At 44.4% G+C, this 22,179-nt stretch overlaps 2 protein-coding genes across 2 annotated transcripts; one reads left to right on the top strand and one right to left on the bottom strand.

Annotated features, from left to right (window-relative positions):
- Window positions 1-415: 415 nt before the first annotated feature.
- LOC133908341 (cinnamoyl-CoA reductase-like SNL6) lies at window positions 416-6,941 on the top strand. Its single transcript, XM_062350325.1, has 5 exons — window positions 416-827; window positions 2,999-3,174; window positions 5,717-5,917; window positions 6,191-6,344; window positions 6,429-6,941. Exons 1-5 carry the CDS (start codon window positions 560-562, stop codon window positions 6,749-6,751), a joined length of 1,122 nt encoding a protein of 373 aa, XP_062206309.1. The 5' UTR covers window positions 416-559; the 3' UTR covers window positions 6,752-6,941.
- A 193-nt stretch (window positions 6,942-7,134) lies between these two features.
- LOC133908342 (uncharacterized) lies at window positions 7,135-12,386 on the bottom strand. The gene is made up of 2 exons (XM_062350326.1): window positions 12,214-12,386; window positions 7,135-7,725 (listed from the first exon to the last, which is right to left on the bottom strand). Exon 2 carries the CDS (start codon window positions 7,651-7,653, stop codon window positions 7,135-7,137), a length of 519 nt encoding a protein of 172 aa, XP_062206310.1. The 5' UTR covers window positions 7,654-7,725; window positions 12,214-12,386.
- Between the last annotated feature and the right edge of the window lie 9,793 nt (window positions 12,387-22,179).

Here is a 22,179-nt window from a genome sequence, read left to right as displayed (position 1 = left end):
ATAGGCAAAGATCATATTCGGTACACCGTATGTCGAATACGGCACTGTAACTCATATTCAGCACACCGTGTACTAAATATGAGCTACAGTACCATATTTGTCACACGGTGTGCCGAATATGACCGGACTTGCGGTGTTTCGACGTACGGTGTACCGAGATTTATTTTCGATAAATAATGTGTCGAATACGAATGCTAAAATTATAAATACAATAATATATTATCTATTTGAATAAATATGCTTATATATATTATCTAATTTTATATTTTTACCGCATTTCAATGCAGATTTTCATGTAGATTTACCCAACGACCCCAACGCACACGCCTACCTACCCAAACCCCGCGCGTGACAAGAACGAGCATAGCTGAGGCCCCTCCTCACCTATTTATCCACGTTCCCCTGCGCGCACCCACCCCACCGTGAACACTTGCGAACCACTCCACCACCCAGACGGGCGGCAGGGGAGGGGGCCGGGGACAGCAACCACGCACTCGCGCGCGCGCAGGCGAATACCGCACCGTCGCGAGCGCGCCACCGCGGAGGGTCACCCGGCAGCATGGGCGTCCTGCGGAGCACGCAGAGCCTGCAGGCCGAGGTGGATGAGCTGCGCGCCTCGCTCCTGGTCGACGGCGGCCGCGGGGCCGCGGTCGGGTGGCGCCGCTCGGCGGGCCACGCGGACGCCAAGCGCGCGCCGGGGGGCGAGGCCGGCGGGGCCGCGGCGCGCACCGTGTGCGTCACGGGCGGCATCTCCTTCGTCGGGTTCGCCGTCGTCGATCGCCTCCTTCGGCAAGGCTACACCGTCCGCCTCGCGCTCGAGACGCAAGGTCAGCCATCCGTTCCCAGCCTCCCTCTCGCTGTCTCCGTGTCCGGCACCACCACCACCACCACCTACCCAGCTGCCTTTCTCACTCTGCCCGTGTTGGTGTTGCCTGCCCTTCGTCGAGATTCGGCTGGCTCTCGAGCCGATGCCACTACGCGGGTCCCGGCTGGTTGCCGAGCCACGTTTTTCACGGTCTTTAAACATTTATCGTATGTATCGGATAACCAGGCTGAAATTCATACAAAATACGGGTAAATATAGTAAATATTTTCTATCGACATCAACCGGATATATGAGATATACCGGGTCGAAACTTTTTTCCCTAGCTGTGAGCGCTCTTCAGTGGATGTGAATCCACACGCGATTGACCGGATTAGCATCATTTACCGGTCAATGGGTAAACGTGAAACAGAGGCATTTTGCATCGACCTCGCAACTAGCAACACATCTCACGTGTTTAGCAGTTTAGGGGTGTCTAGAAATGGGATCATTCTTAATCTAACTAAGCGAAAATTTCTCCATGAGTTGGCTGAGAGCGGCTTCTTGCGATGTTGAATGGCCTCTTGTCTATCTGCACGATGCTTGGGGTCATGTTCCTGCCTTCACGAGTGCTGCGCGCTGCACTTGGGTACTGATCGTGCCACCTACCGCTGCAATGAATTATGTCTGGAGCATGCTATCCCAGCTTGAAATATAAAGCACTAGCTATAAGCTGAAAAGGAGTTGCTGGCTCACTGCTCTTGTTCAGTTTTTTTTTTGCACTATGCTCTTGTTCAGTTTCTAGAACAGAATTTGTCTTTTCTTTCCCCTTCTTTTTGGACATCGAAAGGTAGCTATGAGAGCCACCTCCAATGTACAGTATGGTTTTGTGGCACATAGTTTTCACAGTACTCTTTTTCTCCTGCTGGAAAAGACACCTCACGATTACTTCTTCCCCTTGGTTACCTGAATGATCTATCCAACTTACCTACTAAATGACCGAAAGGAACAGGATGACGGGAAAAATTATGGTCGATCCAAGTTGCTCCCCAGAAGAAAATGGACAAACAGGTCTCTGCAGGTACTCTAACATGCAAGATAGTGTAGACTTACGCGGCCAAGACGGGACCATTTGTCCGCTGAACGTTGAACTTTGAGCATCTAAAAATGATCACATTTTTATGTGTTCGTCGCCATCTTTGGAAGCTGCCGTCCGCAATGTCATGCGCTGCATAGATTCCTCGCACCTTGTCTTTGGTCAATCAGATACTTTGGAGGTCGAAACTGATCAAACGAAGTTCGTTAATTCTCTGTGCGATTCGCCCAGTTGGTGCCTGTGTCTGACTAATCAGCGGTCCACAAATCAAGCACAGGCAGAGCAGATGATATTTTACACGGATGCGCCAGCCATGTTTTCCGACGTAGACCGAGATACGCGACCATAGAAATCTTGAGGTCAACTGCATCGTGATTAGTATTTTTTTTTTCTAGAAGTCGTGATTGGCTTTCTTTGACTGGTGCTCGCTAATTCACTCAGCCACTCATCTTTTACGATTTGTTAATTGAGTGATTGGTCAGCTCTACTTTGCTTAGTTGAACAACATTTAGTGCATAGGTTTGATTTGTCACGTCCTAACAAATAGTTGGCCAAGTAATGTGGCTGTGGACTTTACCTGAACAAGAACCTTCCGATGATTCTCCCTTAAATTCCCTTGCAAGAAAGCAGACAATGAGCCTTGACAAACAAACGGCAGTACTCCTTGTAGTACTTTGGCGAATCAGGGAAAAGGGGTTTAGGTTTCTGAAAGCTTCACCTCAACTTACAGAAAACTCAACCGATGATGCTTCAGTCTTTCCTTTGTGTGTTGTGCGCAATAGTCATCCTAGTGGATAAGAACCGGTGGGTTAGATTAGGATGGGCAAAAGGAAATTTAGCATGAGAAGCAAGCAGGGCGGGATATCTCTTTTTCCGCCTTACTGTTTGCATCGACGACGAAGAATATGATTTACCCTGAGCTAATGACAGCACCGCCTAGCCACCTATCTTTATGCAGGCCGGTCGATATTATTGTTGTTACAATGAGGCTGATTGGGCCATAAACTGTCACGATATGAATGGAATAGCAGCGAAAGTTCTCTTGTAGTTTTCGATCGTGTAATTTGACATGTATTGGTTTACTGCTGTGCTATTGGCAGAGGACATGGACAAGCTGCGAGAGATGGAGATGTTCGGCGAGGACGGCAGGGACGGGGTGTGGACGGTGATGGCCAACGTCATGGACCCCGAGAGCCTGCACCGCGCGTTCGACGGCTGCGCCGGCGTGTTCCACACCTCCGCCTTCGTGGATCCCGGGGGCATGTCCGGATACACGGTGAGCACCTTCTTCTTCTGCTGCTGCTGATAGATAGAACCTCCGAGCTGATAACTCGCATCACGTTAGAAAAGAACATGCGTGAAACTTGACGCGAGCTTGCACTCCTCATGGAGTTTGCGCAACCTTGCGCTTACGCAAATGAATCGCATTAATTATTCAAGGTGGTTAGGAGGACAAGATGAAGTCATTAAGCATGACGGACTGGTATAAAGTGTGCTGCATCTATTGTATTGTATCTATCACAAGGCGAAACTAAACATCGGCTTATTGAACGGTTGGTGCTAGGTCGAAGAGCGATTACGATTGGAGGCCAAATAAACCAAGTAGTACAACTTGTTAAAGTTAACTGAACAATGATTCTGGAATAACTGGAGGCAGTAGAGACATGTCACTCTCGGCGTCAATGCCTGTTAAGACACCGGGACCAGAGAAATGTTAAGGCAGCCGACGCACGAGAGCTTGCTCCTCCCATGGCGCTGCCCATTTGGCCATTTGCTCGGTGAAGCACTGCACGTGGAGGCACCCATGCCTCAGAACTAACGACCTTGCGACGTCCCGTTTGGAGACATGGCGACATGTGTATCACAAAGAGAAGAGAAGAGCCTGGATCACAACGATGCGTGGTCCTGGTAATCTATTGCAGAACCGCTGATTGGTCGGGGCGAGTTGTCCATGTTAGTTGTTAAACATACCATGAGCAATTAAACTAAGTTGATCACCGATTCCATATGCTTTTTTTCCCCAAGTAGGAGTAGACCTGAGTGTGAAGAGGGGGATTCCCTACACCCTAGTATATGTGTGCTGAGTGCTGACCTGAAAAAAAGTCGGTATCTTCAGTACGACACTCCCACCAACCCGTGACTTTGGAAGTACAGCTTGTGTTGATGAGCCGGCTCGTTAGGTTTTCGTGGAACGGCCAGCTTGTTGGTTGCAAAAGCAAGGATGGGTAGGGTTGTCTGAAGAGACTACACGACAAGGAAGAAGGAACACAAGGACCAAAAATTATGAAGCTTTCTCTTAAAAAAGTATCATTTGTACTACTTTTAATTTTGGTTTACTTGTCATCAATTTTTACTGTAGTGATTTTGATTTTACATTTTTTCTATGAAAAATTTATAGATACCTGACTTTCGTATCAGTAGATTCATCGTGAAATATACTTCATTAGTATTATATACTTTAAAATATTCATAAATTTTTCATAAAAAAAACTCAAAGTCAAAATTGCTATAGTAAAAAAGTTAGTGATAAGCAAACAAAAACAAATGTAATACCTACGTTTCCACAATTGGGCATTCCAATTTACAGTTGGCCCTAAGACAACCTGGTGTGAGTAGCATAGCTTGTCTGACCAGAAGTGTCCTGTTCGACCCAGATCCTCTGTTTTAATTAAGATTAATGCAGAGAATCACTGTGTGAATAGTGGTCAACAGCTACAGAAACATACATTAATTAACCGTTATACTGTAGCAATAACTGTGCACCAGCGATATGGTCTAATGTAACGACGTGACTTACTGTTCACGGTTACTGTAGCGCATGATCTGAGCTCTCCGTTGCGCATTCACTTTAATGCAGAGGACTGCAGCCTCTCTCCAATGCAGAGGATCTCAGTCCGTCCTGTCCATGGCAGGCAGCTGCAGACAGGGTTTATCGTCTGATGGGATTTCACATAGCAACTAGAGTTCGACAATGCAACGACCAAAACCACTCTGCTCCGTACGGTGGAACCGTCGGTGCTGTCATCAGATCATCCAACTATAATACCCAAAATGATGGCTTTATTATACCCAAAATCGATTAGAAAACAGACACAGTCGTCATATACATACCTCTTACTGCTACGGGCTAAGTACTATTGCCTGATGTCGTTTGCAAGAGCAGGTGTAGGTTACGCATCATCCGAAGTATCCAGATTCCAGGCTCAAAATGAGGACCCTATGTTGGTTGGTGCTAACAATTCGGGAGGAGACTGAATGCCCAATTGCTCATTATTCTGTTCGAATACTCCAGTGCAGACATTCGAGAGATCGCTGTCATATTTTTGTTGTGGTAACTAACAGTGTCTGTACTACCTAAGACTAACATGCTCGTATTAAATTCGACAAAAGCTTGATTTGGTGGCAAGGCCAGTGTCCTTTTTCTTAATTCTTGAGGAGTCTCCTGCGCTAAGTTGGTTAGCACTGTGGGTGGTGGGTTAACCAACCCGGGTTCTCCCTTGTACAAATTTATTGGAAGTGACGTCTCTCCTTTTTGATCGCATTTTTTTTGTTCTTTTCCTTAATTGCTTAATGTATCTATTGCTGATTGCTTTTATGCCTTCTGCTAGCCCAATTGCATAAAGCTCAATTTGCAATTTATCTATTGTAGGCATATGAGTACGTTTCTTGATTCTAACAGAAAATTGTGTTGTATCTTAGCAACACTTATGGGAGCCAGTTTTATACAGGAACATCAAATATTATTTACCAGCAAATGACATACAAACTGAAAGAGATTTTGTGATTAGCTTTTCCCTTTCAATCTCTGATTCTAACAGAAACATATGGCGAGCTTAGAAGCCCAAGCAGCTGAGCGGGTGATTGAAGCGTGCGTGAGGACAGAGTCCGTCAGGAAGTGCGTCTTCACCTCATCCTTGCTAGCATGTGTGTGGAGGCAGAACTACCCTCACGATCGACGGTTCCCAACCATCATTGACGAGAACTGCTGGAGCGATGAGAGCTTCTGCCGCGACAATAAGGTGAGTGACCGGAAGAAACATAAACTTATGCATTTCTCTGTGTGATTATCATACTATTCATCGAAGACCCACACAACCATCGTCCAGAAATTCAACATAACCAAGTACATGGGTTCAGCTCTTGTCAGTTTCAGCGTTCAATGCGATACTGATAAGCACTTCGCAATCGTGGTCACATATTTTACCATCCAGGCACCCACGAGCACGAGTGCACGATCTTCTTTTTGTGTGCAGAAATTAAGCAATCTAATGATACGAAATGTATCGTTTCAGCTGTGGTTTGCACTCGGCAAGACGGCAGCAGAGAAGGCAGCCTGGAGGGCAGCCCGGGGACGAGACCTGAAGCTGGTCACCATCTGCCCCGCGCTCGTCACCGGACCGGGATTCCGCCGCCGCAACTCCACCGCGTCCATCGCTTATCTCAAAGGTCCGAGCCGGCCTGATGAATGGCGAGTACCAAACAACACGCGTTGCTAACCACTCTGACCGACTTTTCTGTGCATGGCTGCAGGCGCTCCTGCCATGCTTTCCGACGGCCTCCTCGCCACGGCGACCGTGGAGACGGTGGCCGAGGCGCACGTCCGTGCGTACGAGGCGATGGGCGACAACACCGCAGGCGGGAGGTACCTCTGCTACGACCACGTGATCCAGCAGCCCGAGGAGTTCGCCGAGCTGGAGCGCCAGTTGGGGCTGCCCTGCAGGGCGGCGGCGGCCGCGCAGGGCTCCGACGACCGGCCAGCGAGGTTCGAGCTCTGCAAACGGAAGCTGGCCAGGCTCATGTCCTCTAGGAGGAGGTGCACGTACGACACTTACTACCCCGTCGCGTTTGACTAGCTAGCTCAGGTGTAAGGTGAAGATCAGAAAGGCTCTGCAGCGCTAACCGTTGTCTGCACCAGTCTGCACTACGTGGTCCTTGTGGATGGGAATAAGCAGAGAGCCTGGAGAATTTGTGCAATGATGTACCGAGTGCAATCTTGTACAGAGTTTTGATGCAACAATAAAGGTGAGTTTTGATGCAACTCAATGATCTTGTACCCACGAGCCACACCAGGCCATGCATGCGCACCCCATACATGCCTGCACACCCCTCGAACGACGCGTCCAGCAAAGTCGAACAGGGCTACAGGCGCTAATAGGCCGTTGCCAAAAAGAAAGAAAGAAAATGTTTGTACAGGCCAAGACATGGCTCTAGACTCTAGAGTGAGCCACCGCACGGCTCACTCAGCAGCATCGTCGCCGTCCTTCTCGCAGTCGCCTCCTCCCCCGGTCGCCGAGAAGGACAGCCGGCCGAAACCCCAGAGGCCGACCTTGTACATCTCCACCCACACCTTATCCGCCGCGTCCTCCCTCGAGCTCACCTTCGCCCTGCCTTCGGCGCCGACGATGACCGCACCGGCCAGCTCGGCGCACTCCTTGCTTCGCCGCGGCGCTGCGTCGCCGAGCTGGTCCTGTTGCTTCTCGTCCAGGTCCCTGACGCGCCTCGCGTTGCGGAGTGCGCACAGCTGCCGCCTCCTGGCGAGCCTGACCACGCACCGCCGGCCTGCCACGTAGGGCGCCTTGACGAGCGCCAGGGTGAGGCAGCTCACCACGGCGCAGGGGCAGCAGCAGAGCGCCACGCAGTTCGCCACCGCCGACGCGCCCCACGTCCCGCACGATTGGGTGGTGCACCGCGTGCGCGTGGCCTGCTCGTCATCCGGCAGCGCGGGGAACCGGTACGGGCGTTCCGGCGACGTCATTGCCTCCGGCCGAATGCTCTGAAGGGCTGGCGATTACACTCGGAAAATCGACGATCGCTTGCGCCAACTTGTCTGCAAATAAACAAGAAACCATAATTTCTAAGATCATCAGCGACAGAGTTTATTTTGCCGTCGATACAGACAATAAATAGATATTGGAGGACCAACGAAATGAAGCCACATGGATTTTGTGAATAATGTTGTAACATTTTTCCTCGGTACATTCGGTTTTGATGGCGACGCATTTGTGTCGTTTGATATTGGGCTTTGGCAGGTATGTGTTCGCGTTTGTAACACATATTTCCTGATTTTAGCCGACAAAATGGAAATGGTATCGTCTAATATGAGATAACTACAGGTAACCATGTTCTTATATACATCGTCAGGACAGGACTTAAGGCTGCTAATCACACCTCAAATGATGATCAGACGGCTGCGAACCACATTCTCACCTGAGGTCAATCCATATACTACCTGAAACGTCATCTATACTTGACTAGGAGTATGTCTCGTTCGTTTGAACCTAAATGCCGAATCTTTTTCATACCACTGCTTACTTCACTATTGTTTCTTTCGGAGCTGCTTAAGAACTCATGAATTTTACAATAATCTTGTAAGAAGTTTCCTAAAGCAGTCTAATTTCTACGGAAAATAGGAAAAAGTTGGATTCAGATTAATAGGACATGGGAACAACGAACAACAAAATTAACTTTATGTTGATGGTATCCTAGTTGGTCAAACTGATGGCACGTTACTAGAATTTGAACCTGTATGTTTGTGTGAACTAGAATTTTCATGTAAACTTTGAAGCTTTCATTACACATATAGTATAAGAAATGATGTATAAAGCTATTATTGTCCCTCCTCTTTAGACTGAAAGATAATTAAGAAAAACGAGGAGTAAAACTTACTGTAAAAATTGAAGGTTTAATTTCAAACATGGTAGATCAAGTGATTCATTTTGGCAAGTATTACTCAAACCTTATTTGGATTTGTTGCAATCGGTGTTTGAAAATATTGCACAACTTGAATGCTGTTGTAACAATGACGCAACATATTTGTTGTTCATTGCAAACAATTGTGACCATGTTGCTTGCAACATTTCCATATATTGCTTGCAACGAATCTAAACAACAGTTGCAAGAACATTTTTTCAAGTTTTCAACACTTGGCCTATTTTCACTGGATATGTCTTCCACTTGCAAAGTTTCAAGTTTCCAACAAAGATGGATGATGGTTAAATGTGAGATGGACTAGAAGCAATGGAAGATGGATTTATACAAAGAGTAATTCCTTTCGGTTCAATGAAAGATGAATTTATACATGTTGGATGGTCCCATGTATATATTGGAGGCTTCACTGGAGGACTCAGTGCAGTAACTACTAGTTTTGAGTGGACGTTTCACACTGGATGGTCCGATGTTTAGAGCCTGTGCACACCGGATCATCCGGCGTTTACGAAAAATATGGGTGATTAGGCAACGGCTAGTGGATCTCTAGTCTATAAATACCTTCTCATTTCGTCTCACTTAGGTAACCTTGCGAGTCAGAAAAGCTAAAACACTTAGTGCGTGAAAAAGAGGCAAGTGGGTGTACTAGAGTGATTTGTAAAGTTTTTAATTGAATATTAAGGATATCATTAGTGCAAGAAGAGTAGCAAGTGTGTATTTAGCTATAGTCTATGCTTGATTGGGTCAAGTGAAACTATTGACTTGTTATTATTGGTGGTTAGCAATACTTAGCCGGTCTTGATGATTGTAAGTGTGTTGTTAAGCTCTTAGAGTTCTTATAGGAACACTAAAAAGAAACTTTATGTTTGGTTTGAGACTTGTCAATCCGAAGATATAGAAGTAGCTATCACTAGAGAGCACTTGAGTCTTGGTAATTCAAGGGGGAGCAATATCCTTACTAGATGCTCTAACGAGGATTGGGGAAACTGCCAACACCTCGATACATCAGAAAAAAATTAGTATCTTTTTGTCCATATCTTTACTTTCCTGTATTTACTTTGAGCATTTACTTTCTTGCAAGCTTATATTCCGTAATTCTATATTTGTTGTAGTTTGTATGTTTTCTTGCTTTGAATTCTATCAATTTGGGTTGTTATAGTTGTTTTACTATTAATCTAGGATAAGATTATTTACTTGTTCTAGAGTTTAGTTAAAATACTTTTAATTATAATCAATTCACCTCTTCTTTTAGATCAGTCAATCTTTTTACAAAGTTTCAAACTTCGAACAAAGATGGATGGATGGTTAAATGTGAGATGGACGAGCAATAGAAGGTGAGCTATTGTGAGCTTGTGTGACCTGAGTAGTGCGAAACAAATTCAACGGAAATCATATGCAGAAGGTTTTAGGATTATTAAAAAAATTCAAAGCTATATTGAAGGTTATGTTCTACATTGATGCAATATTTCAAGATCAAATCCAATCCCGTTTGTGAAATAAAAAGAGAAAATATATGTGGTTCACAAAGAAAGAGAAAAGAATATACTGTCACACCATTATCCTTTACCTTTGTGTTTTTTTTATCTCATTAACTGAACTGAATTTGTTCTCCAAATTTTGCATGCATACAGGACACTATGGTTGAGAATTTGTTCATAATTTGAAAACTTCTATGCATGACTTTAACGAATGTATTATCTTAATATTTGAGAGGGAAAATGAGTCATCATGTTTACTCTTAAGATCAAAAAATTATCACGTTAATCTGAAAAAAATGATCTAGACTACTTAATGTTATGAACATCTAACGGTCTATATTAAACCAGAGAGTCCATATCAAATACAATTAATAAATAGATAAATTCAAAATTACAAGATACAAAAAATTAGCAGTTCGATTTTCATACAGTTTGAGAAACAAAACATCTAAATAAAGAGTCAAAATAAAATAAAATAAATAATAATTGAAATTGGGGTTAGAATATAAAAAAGATCCATATCCAATATAGTCTTAGAAAAAAATTAAATTATTATAAATCAAATAGCTAAATGAAGAGTCCACGTACAATACAATTATCAATAGCTAAAATTCATAATAAAAAATAATGATTTTTTTAAAAAAAATAATAAGATAATAGATTAAGAAGCACTGTGTAGCTCAAGGTCATCGCATCATGGAGGCAGCAAGCAAGGCACAATACGGAGACAAGAAAAATATATTTTGATATTTGTTAGGATACCTACACTTGACGTATATTATGATCAAAATATATATGAATCAAACAAATACATTATATGATTCGGGTACAAGTATGAAGCATAAATAATTTTCTTTTCCACTAACATAATATTTATCTCTTCTTTTAATTTTATACCTTTTGTAATTAAATGGTATTAACCTCGTAAAAAAGCTAAAAGGCTCAGTTTTAGTCAAAGATTATCGTGATAAAATATTGTAGCGAGTCAAATCATGCTATTAATATGTGTCACTGGCTAGTTTGCGAAACTGGCAATGGTTGGGCCAATGTCACCTGATATGCTCCCGTGACATGAGGGGAGTTTCGGGATACTGCAGCGGAAACATGAAAACTACAGTCTTTTCCTAGTGTTTCTCGCTGTAATGTCGCATTGCCCTTTTTCTTTTAAGCACAAGGACCAAAGCCTTATAGTTACTAGTACAAATGCCAAACATGTAATCTCTCTAGCAGGCTAGAAAATCTCACAGGTGTAAGTATTATCATCAATCAAGAATAAGAGAATGACTTGCAGCGTTTATTTTAGTGAAAACAGGTAGTAATTTATGTAGATTAATCATATATAGCTAATATTGTTGTTATAGGGTTTTGCCGTATATATAAAATATACATAAATGTGGTCCTATACATCAGAGCTATATAACCAGTGGAACATGCATTGTGAAATTTAGCCACATAAAAATAAAAAAATGTAGCCACATAATTATGCATGCAACTTAGCTAGCTTCCAAACTAGTCGTCCACTGTCTTCCAAATTCCAAAGTTTTTCTAAGAAACGAGGTAACAAGTAGTAACGGTACATTTAATGTCCTGTGGTACCACACAGCTGCAACAAATCTTGCTTGGAAAGGACAAAATGACATGCAGACTGAAACGTTGTACAGGGTCTTCGATCATTATGAATGAGTTAAAGAGACTAAGCTTTTGTATAATAAAACGTCAGCCTAATATTATATTTTGCGATGCAGACCTCGACGACGTTTGATTCCAGTCTAAACCACTTTTGGGGGGGGGGGGGGGGAGGTGGGAGGAGAAGGTTAATCTTTAATCAAGTCAAACAAACAAAAGAATACTTGGGTACATTTGAAGATCCTATGGTGAACATGGCAGTCACGTCTTATTCCCTACGAAGCAGGAACCAGTCCGTCCTCTCGTCTCCTGAAACGTTAGCCGGGGCAATCGAATCGATTGAAACGACGGCGCGTTCGGCTTCCGGAAACGACGAGAATGCAAAGAGACGCAAGAACGCAACGATCTCTTACGCCTTTCTGGCATCGCGATTTCGCAGCGCAGAGAACTAAACGAAGGAGCCGCCATGACAGGACAAACACACATGGGTTAAGAAGAAGGCGTACCTGGGACAAGAAACCGCGCGGATCAGAGTCCCCGTCGCTTCCCCGGCGAGCCCCACGGTCGAAACGGCGCAGCAGAGGAGCTCCGGAAGAGCTACTCCGCGACGCTTGACTATCACGTAAGGGAGGAGATTGGAGGAAGACACAGTCGAGAGGAAACTGTCTTGGCAAGCGAAAGGGCACAATGATGGACGATTGATTTAGGGGACGGTGAGGAGTCGACCATGTGGAAACTGGAGATGCTGAAGGGTTGTAAACAGGCTGGATAATCGATGACGTGGTGGCACATTAAGGATTTGTTTGGGAGGCCCAAATTCCGTGAGGATCCCGGCCTTTTCTCATGGCAGCAAGCCCGGGGGAAATCCATGGGCCAGGTAGATTACACGTTTGGAAGCCCATAAGATAAGTCTCTCCGACCCGATCCATATCGTTTCCATAGGGAAACACGCCCCACAAACACAGGCCGGGTACAACTCCCACGTCTCGCACTCTCGCTCGTTCGTTCACAAGTCACGACTCAGCCTCCGCGGTCGACACCGCTACCACGGCTCCACGACCGGACCCCACCCGCCCACCGCCTTCGCCCCTTTCCCCGGTGTTGTAGCGCCCATCCTCGCGAAAGCTCTGCCATCGTGTCCTTTCCCGCCCCTGCAAGCCTGTCTTCCTCAACCACGCGCGTGCCACTTCGTCAAGGAGAGCTCGTGCTAGGGTTTTAGCAGCCTGCTTGCAAATCTCACCAGCGTCGCCGTCTTCGCCCCTGTCTCCGGTGAGGGACCTGCTCCAGAGGTACCAGAGGCGACTAGCTCCTCTTCCCTCATGCATTTGATATGGTTATCCTCTTCTTACCTCTGATGCATTCGTTCTAGTGCCGGTCGGCCGCCCCTGCGATCGATCTCCTCCCAAGCTGCGCTGATGCTAAACTGTTGTTGTGTCTTGTTTGGGTTCTATTTTAGTGGACGACCGTTGTTGCAGCCAACAAGGGTGTTAGTTTGGTGAGTGTTCTGTTTTTTGCCCTGTTGTGTTCTTTCGACTGCAGCTCTAGTTTTGGTATTGATGCTGGTTGCTGGTGGTTGTTGGTGCCTCTCGTGGTCCTGTTCTGGATCGATTGCTTTTGGTGCCCTGCGTGGTTTTGCGTTGGTTTTGCTGGTTGCCGTGTACAGGGGGAAGAAGGCCAGCAGTAGAAGGAAGAACAAAGAGAAAAGGCAAAGGACGAAGAAGGAAAGAGGAAGGACGAGAGGGGAACTGTCCTTGATCTTGCCATTGACTATAAGTAATTATGTCTATCCCGTTTAGCTTCATTTAGGCTTGGTAATTACTGCTAAATCTTGATAGGAGTCTTGTTGGTTGTGAGGGTTATGCCAGAGTATTTTTGCAATTTGCGCCAGCGTAGATCTAATCGTTTTGCTATCTAGAGAGGTTTAGGACCTAGTACCAGACAGGTTCCCATTTCACTATCTTCAGTAATTGGACTAGTAATAGACAAAATTCTATCTGGAAACTGGCTAGAAACTTCTTACTTGTTCAACTGCTCCGTTAAAAACTACCAACTTACAAGTCTGTTTTATTTTCTTAACAGTTTTAATACCTTGTGTTCCCAATAGTGGTAATACCTCATATTGCATCTGTTAGCAGCCATGGAGTCCTTAAACTGGCTGGGTCTAGCATGTTTTGTTCTTGTTGGCGGCACCTGATTAATGTTATGTCTAGAACCATAGCTATTCCTTTGTATTGTTTTCCTTTGTTAAACCACTTGAGCTCTCTAGAGCAGGATAAAGCCTAGAAGGCATTGGATCAAATGAATTATGTGATCTCTGTCTTTTTCAGAAGTTGCTAGAAATGAGGTGGCTTGTTGAAAATGTTTTGCTACAGTATAACTGACTTGAGAAAGCATTTTTTATATTGTCCGATGATCCTTTGATGCATTTTCACAATAGTGAGGCAAATTTCTAGTTAAGTTGCCTTTTATCATTGCCATTTCTGTGAGGTTTTAGTTGCGCATCTTGATGATCTGAATGGTGGTTTAGTATATTTTTTTAATGATTATAGTCTTGACATCAACGTGCATATTTACATTAGTCCAAAAAGGTTGTGTTTATATCTTTATGTTTGTGTACTTATATGCATGTTTGTTTGAATACAACATGGAGATAGCAAACATGCCTATTCTGGATGCAAGTGAAGTTGACTCATGTCTCATTATATTTTAATTATCTATCTGGATGTAAGGATGGGGAGAACCATTTGTATGACTGTCCAAAATAACTTGACTGGATGTTAGATGGTACTTTAATCATACTTTTGCATGAATTGCATGTGATTTCATATTTGAAGACATTTTTCATATTTGTCTATATGGATAGGAAGTTTTTTTTCTTGAGTCTTTCATGATCTTGTTTCTCATATTATTGTTTTTTCTCGATTTTTTCTGATTTTTTAGACCATTTTGTTCCTGGGATTTCCATCCCCTTATTCCCAAACAGCTACAGGGGAAAAAACCCGAGTGGGAATATTCTCCAAGGGAAATGAATTACCCTCAAAAACCCCTAAGGCCTGTTTGGAAGTCCTGTTATCCCTTTCCCCTGTAATTATGTTACACCTGTATTTTCTTATGCACAAGAAAACACTTGGAATGTAAGGTATTTTTTCTCCCCTGTAATCATTGTTTGGGTAATTGGAAAAGAGTTGTACAGGATATTTGTTGCATCACATCAAGAACAAGCATTGCATAAGCACTGAAATTTCAGAAGTGAGCATCGAATTGGAGCTCAAAACTGAACAAATTTCATATCAGCACTCAACTTTGAGCCAAAAAATCAGATCAAAGCATCAAATTTCTACTCTCCTTTCTGCTGCTACTATCAGCGATGAACATCCTACAGACTACAGAATACTACATGATAGCATGAGATGCAAATTACATATCCATGATGGCTAGTTCAAATTCATGAGCCGAGGCAATATCCATGGCAGCCAGCTAAAACAAAAGCAAGAAAGAGCAAGCTTTTGCAATTGCCACTGCTCATAACGATGCTTGTTTATGACATTATTTGTGCGGACTGGAGAGGAAACAATGTATCAGCTGGCAGCAAATTATAGAACCATGCAACAGCCATGCAAACACCCAATATATGATGGTGTTGGTAATCGAACCATGCAAATTAACCAATAGCAAGAACCAGTAGCAGCATATTAACCATACAAATTGAAGATGAATTGGAGAATTATGAATATAAAAGCACCATGTTAGAAACAATATTCATATGCACCAACCATGCAATTTCAGATGCACCACTGAACATATATATTCGATCAGATAGGATCAACTCTAGAAGCTCACAGCTCATTAGTCTTCAGTTACACAACAGTTTATATTAACAACTCTAGAGCAGGAACAAGTCCAGAACAAGAAGTCCATCACACCTCACATCACACCACCATCTCACTGGATGATATGATGAAATGAAGCTTTGCTGATTCCTCTACAAATGAACATCACAGATAAAAAATGAGATAAGTAATTCAAGCTACATAACCAATTCTGTTCAGTTTAGAACAATACACACAAGTTTACAGTTAAGCTACAGATACAACAAGAGCTTTCTTGGTTCAATTCAGTAATGACTCAAAACACACACAAGTCTGCAGTTAAGCAACTCTAATAAAACACACACACAAGCATTCAACTATTATCTACAATTTGGCAGAAATTTAAAAAACATTTGTAAATATGCATTTAGCTATTATTGAGAGATCACGGAAAAAAAAAGAAAGGAATACAATGGACTTACATTTAGGCAATTGAGTTCCAAGCTTATCAATTTCTTTCTTTAGCCACAAACCACAAAGTCTTGGAGCATATCCTAGAAAAAGCTCACGGTTCATAGCATCCTTAAAGACATCAGAAGCCAGGATCTTTGTATCGTCTGACACATCATCCATCTCATCTAACACCTCTAAGTATCTTGTAATCGAGTGATCTCTTTCTTGCTCTCTTTGTTGTCTTTTACTCTGTCTTTTGGCACTAGCTTGCTCTTTCCTAAAACTCAGAAATTCTGACATTCTTTCCTCAATGGGTGGCACTGACTTTGTATTAGAATTTTTTTCTTCATTCTTCCTCTATTTGATCCAGCAGTCCCTGATCTTGAAGTAGCATGGTCATCTTCATCTGAAAGATCAATGGGTTCATCATGGTCATCTTCCATCTCTGCACCTTTCCCTCCAAAGTCTTCCAACCTTTGATGAAAGGCTCTTTTGTTACGTCCTTTACCATGTACATGCTGCTCAATCTCCAAATCTTGCAGAGATTGTTTCTCTTTCCCTTGGGATTGTAAAGAATCACTCTCCAAATCTTGCCTACTAAAGTCATCCATTCTTGTTGGATAAATCGATTCTTCACCGTCATGAGCTCCTACATTGATTGCAGTGTCCCATGGACGTTTCTTAGTGAAATCTAAAAGTGTCTTCTCCGTGCCTCCGGACCATTTACTTCCAGCATGCTGAGGTTTACTAGAAGTGAAGCAATGCTTTCCTTCAGCAAATTATTCTATTAAGATATCAAATTAGCCTCAAATAGCATCATTACAACAGATTATTGTTAACTAAAAAATGTGCATAACTTACCTTCATACAACAGGTCCACTGCATGAAACAATGAGAAGCTTTTGTTTTCATACCTCCTCAACTTTGAATCCTCCTAAACAAATTATACAAAACAATCTATGAAAAAGCTATGATTTCAATCTTACTAAACCAACAGTCCAGATCTAGAATCCAAATAAGACATGCATTAAATTATATGATGTAGCATCATCAGTGCTCTAATCAATTATGAGCAGGCAACAAAAAGAGCTTAGAGTGGGACAGCTACTGCTTGGTGTGCAATGCAACTACTATTTGCTTACAGTAGATAGTGAGGTCAAGGCATCTATGCAGACCAAAAAACCACACATATGAAAAGAATAGAAGAACTTCAACTCCAAGGCCCAAAGAGTTTGAACTTTCATATTAAAAAAATGACTTTCATAATGGCAATAATTCTGAAATGAAAGGGTTACAAGTCAATCTTACTTCTATGATTTTGTCGGAGGGTGAACTCCTATCGCAAGGATCCGGAGAGAGTCCTTTTTGAGATTCGGCCGGGGGATGATTCTGAATATGTTTGCGGAAGAAATAAATGGGTGCAAATACGATAGCAGGTGGGGTGAAATGATCTAATGCAGAATGCAGTAAATGCACTGGAGGGATTTTTAGACAGGTTCGGGCCGCACTGAGCGTAATACCCTACTCCTGTGTGGATGCTATAAATGCCCTGAGAATGTCTCTCAGGAATGTTATTGGTTACAAGAATGTTTGTCTATCCTAGAGCTTCGGGCTCCTTATTCTTCGGTGGTCTCAGCTTCTGTGCTAGTACTAAGGTGTTCTTCTGTCTAGGCGTCTGTGTAGCAGAGCTCCTCAATCTCTCAAAATGCCGTACTGAGCGCTGGAGAGCTGGATCCGACCTCTGAGAGTCCTCCAAAAGTTGTCTTTGTCCGTGCCCACCGACTCTCTTAAGTACCCACCGGCGGTAGCGTACCCCGAAAGGGAGGGCACGAGTTTCAAGACGCCATAAATTGAAAAGCGATCATTATGGGCTGCTGCGCGAAGTGACGGCAGGGTTGAAAACGCACCCCCCGCCCGGTCTCGGTCATCATGATGGCGCTGGCAACGGGCGCCGTGGAGAGGGTCCACCGGGCAACCGCAGAGCAGCCCGGCGTGCCTACCCGGTCTTGTTTGTCTGACACAGCAGGGTGGCAGACGGGGCGCCTCGGGCCTTGCGATGCTATCCTGAGGCGCGCCGGATGACGCGGGATGGGACCCGTGCATTAAATGTCCCCACGCCCTTCTGCCAGAATGTGGCAGGGAATGACACCGAGCGTGGCAGGAGCAGTTGGAGGTGACAGGCCACGCGCCCTCTTAAATGCGGCATCGGGCCTTTCACAGGCTGACACCTCACCGCTGGACCCCTGTGGGGGCCACCGACGAAGGACTTCTTGGGCCTTCGGGGAATCGAGTGCTTGGGGGGTCACTATTCATATCCCTGAGCACTCTCTCCAGGAAACGCCCTCTCTTGGTCCTCAGGGAACCGAGTGCTCGGAGGCCACTGTTCACGACCCCAAGCACTCTCTTCCAGAATTGACTGTTCGGATCCTCGGAGAACCGAGTGCTCGGGGGCCGCCGTTCGCAGCCCCGAGCACTCTCTCTCGGAACTACCTTCCTTGGGTCCTCGGGGTACTTGGGTGCTCGGGGATCACTGTTCATGACCCCGAGTACTTTCTTCCTGGCACTTGGTCTTCGCAGATTACCGGAGAACTCGGGTACTCGGGGACCACTGTTCATAGTCCCGAGCACCCTCTCCCGGAAACGCCCTCTCTTGGTCCTCGGGGCACCGAGTGCTCGAAAGCCACTGTTCACGGCCCCGAGCACTCTCTTCCAGAATTGACTGTTCGGATCCTCGGGGAACCGAGTGCTCGGGGGCCACCGTTCGCAGCCTCGAGCACTCTCTCTCGGAACTACCTTCCTTGGGTCCTCAGGGTACTTGGGTGCTCGGGGACCACTGTTTATGACCCCGAGCACTCTCTTCCCGGCACTTTATCTTTGTAGATTACCGGGGAACTCAGGTACTCGGGGACCACTGTTTATGGTCTCGAGCACCCCCTCCCGAGACTTAGTGTTCTCGTACCTCGCGAAGGTGAACCCCACGGGAAGGTGCCACATGGCAGATTGCTGGCCCGGCCTTGGGATTCGGGGACACCTGGTTCCTGATTCACGGACAGATTTCATCCCAGATTTTAGATGTTGTGTTAATCATAGACACGGTCTGATTCCAAGAGACTCCACTACGCTTGCGAATGGATTTGACTGCTTTGTAGTCCTTCTTCAATTGGGACTCTTTGTCTTGAATCTGAGCTTTAGTAAAATTGGCATCTGGACAAAGATTGTTGAAATCTTTCATAATTCTAATCCAACATTCAGTACACCAACCATTTTGACCATGAAAATGAGAAAGTCTGTACTCAATGAGTACATCAACTAACGCTTTCTCATATTTTGAGGACCACCTTGCTCTTTGAGACATCAGATCTGAGAATCAGGAAATAACAAGGCTGGCATGCCAATCGTTCACAACAAACATTCAATTCTGCCCATAAATATTACTTCCTCATTTAATCATTCACAACAAACATGCAATGCAACATGAACATTATAGACACAGAAAGAACTGACAGGTAAGCAAGGATCCAATTTCTTCCTCTAAAAATATTCATTTGCATCTCAACATTGCAAATAAATAACTAAACCCTGCTAATGGCATCGCACATAGATAAATATTTCAGACTTGTCCCATTTATTACAGCAATGAGTAAAAAACAAGAGAAATGCATGTGCACACAACACAATGCTAACTAGAAATGTGATATCGACTATCATTATCAGTGTCCCCTCCGCCTCCGCCTCCGCCTCCGCCTCCTGGTCTTCTCATAATCAACCCACATCTTCTTTGCAATTTCATCTCTCATAGCATTACCCTCGTTTCTTTGGTTTCTCAATGATGCAACATCATCTATGTAACTCTCATTATCAGTAGGTAGAGTCTCAAACTTGCGGGGGGTGAATTGGAGTTTCCTGGCTACTTAACCACTCTTCATCACCGTTGTAGCTTCGGATTATATTGTGCAACACGACTGCAGCTGCTGGAATTTTAACTTGAGTGTCTATAGGATAGTGTGTGGCGACTTTCAATATAGGAAACCTCATCTTTAGAATGCCAATAGCACGCTCTATGTGATTGCGAAGGCGAGCGTGACGAAGGTTGAATAATTCCTTGTAATCCCTTGGCTGACAATTGCTTTGCCCTTGATCCTTAATATGGTATCGGACTCCTCGGTAAGGAGCAAGAAAGTGTGGAGTGTTTGCGTAGCCCCCATCAACTAGATAGTACTTACCTCTAGGCACTTGAAAACCAGATTTAATTGCAGATTTAAGGACCCCTGCATCAGACGTAGACCCTTCCCAACCAGTTGAAACATATGTAAAATTCAAATCAAAGTCACTGGCGAGCATCACATTTTGCGATAAAGATCCTTTTCTATTTTGATATGGTGCTGCCTTACTCTCATTTATTGAGATTGGAACATGAGTCCCATCTATTTCACCTAAACAGTTCTGCAAGGAAAAAAAACTATTACCAATTGAGATATGAAACAAGAGGGCAGAATTTCCTAGCTGCACAACTATATAGCATCTACCTGAAAGTATGGCCCGAAATGTGGATTGGATGATATTTTGCAGTGGGTCTCGGCTAATGGAGGCTTCACAAAATTAAATGTCATTGAGGTGATTGCATCAAAGCATGCACCAATATGTTTGTGTATGGTTTGTCGGCCGTGCTGAAACCTATCACATAGAGCTGAAAAACTAGCATTTCATGCAAGCATGTACATGAACATTGCAAGCTGCTCTTCAACGATAACACCTCTTGTACTTCGCAAAAGATTCTTTGAACAAAGATAATCTGAAATTCCTTGGAAAATACGTGCCTCCATTCGAAGATTGGTAAAACATCGGCTCCTATGTCCCTCTAGAAGTTCACGGGTATATTCTGTGCTACTAAGCTTTGATATATGACAAGGAGTTCTGGTTTTGGTTGAAGCTAAGTATAATGCTGGAAAGACAAGCATCATCATTTCATCATCTTCTTCTTCCTTAGAATCAGATCCAGACATTGTAAGATCTTCCTCAACTATTTTCTGAATGTATATACCAACAGTCAAGAAGATCAAGTTTAAAATGAAGCATTACTATTCAGGAAAACAAACAAATCACATGCATTTTCATCGAAACTTCTACTAATCACATCTGATTAGTAGAACATACAAGCATTGCTATTCTTTACGCGTGGTGAGCATCCCATCAAATCTCTATCAATTCTTGTGCAATAACATCACTGTGCTAATCACATAGCTCCTAAATTAGCCACTTTGCTAATCACATCTGAAATCAAAGAACCATCAGGAATCGAGCACCAACAAAAATCTGCTAATCACTCTACTAAACGTATATCAAGAACCACCTAACTCGAATCAACAGAAATCGAGCACCAGCAAGCAGGAATTCGACACATCAACAGGAACCACCTATAGGAATCGAGCACCAACAGGAATTGAAGCACCAATAGGAACAAAGTGGATCAAAAATAGAGCAGAGTTGAGGGAGGAAATTGACCGATGGAATCGCCACCGCCGTAGAGCAAAGCAGAGTTGAGGGAGTCAAGGCACTTGCAGCCTGTAGGTGTGTAAATCGGTGGAGATCTCGCCGTGTGCTTACCGTCGCGTCGATGTGGTAGCCTCCAATGTGCTCACCTACCGATGTGGTCACCAGACTGCAAGATTGAAGCGGATTAACCAACAAAACCAAGTCACTAGTAGCAGATCGACACTGGCGTCCACCAGGTCCTCCAGATCAGCAGAGAGGAGGAGGGGAAGAGAGAGGTTGCGGTGGGAGAGTAGGAGGGACAGGTTGCCATGAGGGAGAGGAAGGGAGAGGTTACTGTGGGGGAGGGCTCGCCGCCGCCTCCGATGAGGCTGGCCGCCATCGCCGCGAAGGTTTGGTCGCCGTCAAGGGCACCGAGCACGGGAGCGAGTCCCCGTCAAGGGCACCGAGCACGGGAGCGAGTCCCCATCAAGGGCACCGAGCACAGGAGCAAGCCCATATACTTGTCATGTTCTTTTCCAGACCTCACCATGCGATTTTTTCCATCCGACGAATTGGGCCGAAAGCGGTGGTAAAAGAAATGTGCTGACCAAGCATCCAAATACTAATTTCTAGCCCAGCTCGAAATTTTTTTAAGGCCTGTAATTTACAGAGGTTTTGGATCTAAAATCAGGCTTCCAAACAGGCCCTAAAGGGATCTCCTTCCCTAGGATTTTCTCC

Source organism: Phragmites australis, chromosome 2 (genome assembly GCF_958298935.1).
Source record: "Phragmites australis chromosome 2, lpPhrAust1.1, whole genome shotgun sequence".
In the NCBI taxonomy this organism is placed as follows: Eukaryota; Viridiplantae; Streptophyta; class Magnoliopsida; order Poales; family Poaceae; genus Phragmites; species Phragmites australis.
The sequence above is the reverse complement of the archived record's forward strand: the minus strand, read 5'-3'. Positions and strand labels throughout refer to the sequence as shown.

Coding starts and splice junctions, on each gene's coding strand:
- LOC133908341 (XM_062350325.1), top strand. CDS start 560: ATGGGCGTCCTGCGGAGCACGCAGAGCCTGCAGGCCGAGGTGGATGAG. Junction 5,918..6,190: donor GCTTCTGCCGCGACAATAAG/GTGAGTGACCGG, acceptor GTATCGTTTCAG/CTGTGGTTTGCACTCGGCAA. Junction 6,345..6,428: donor GTCCATCGCTTATCTCAAAG/GTCCGAGCCGGC, acceptor GCATGGCTGCAG/GCGCTCCTGCCATGCTTTCC.
- LOC133908342 (XM_062350326.1), bottom strand. CDS start 7,653: ATGACGTCGCCGGAACGCCCGTACCGGTTCCCCGCGCTGCCGGATGAC.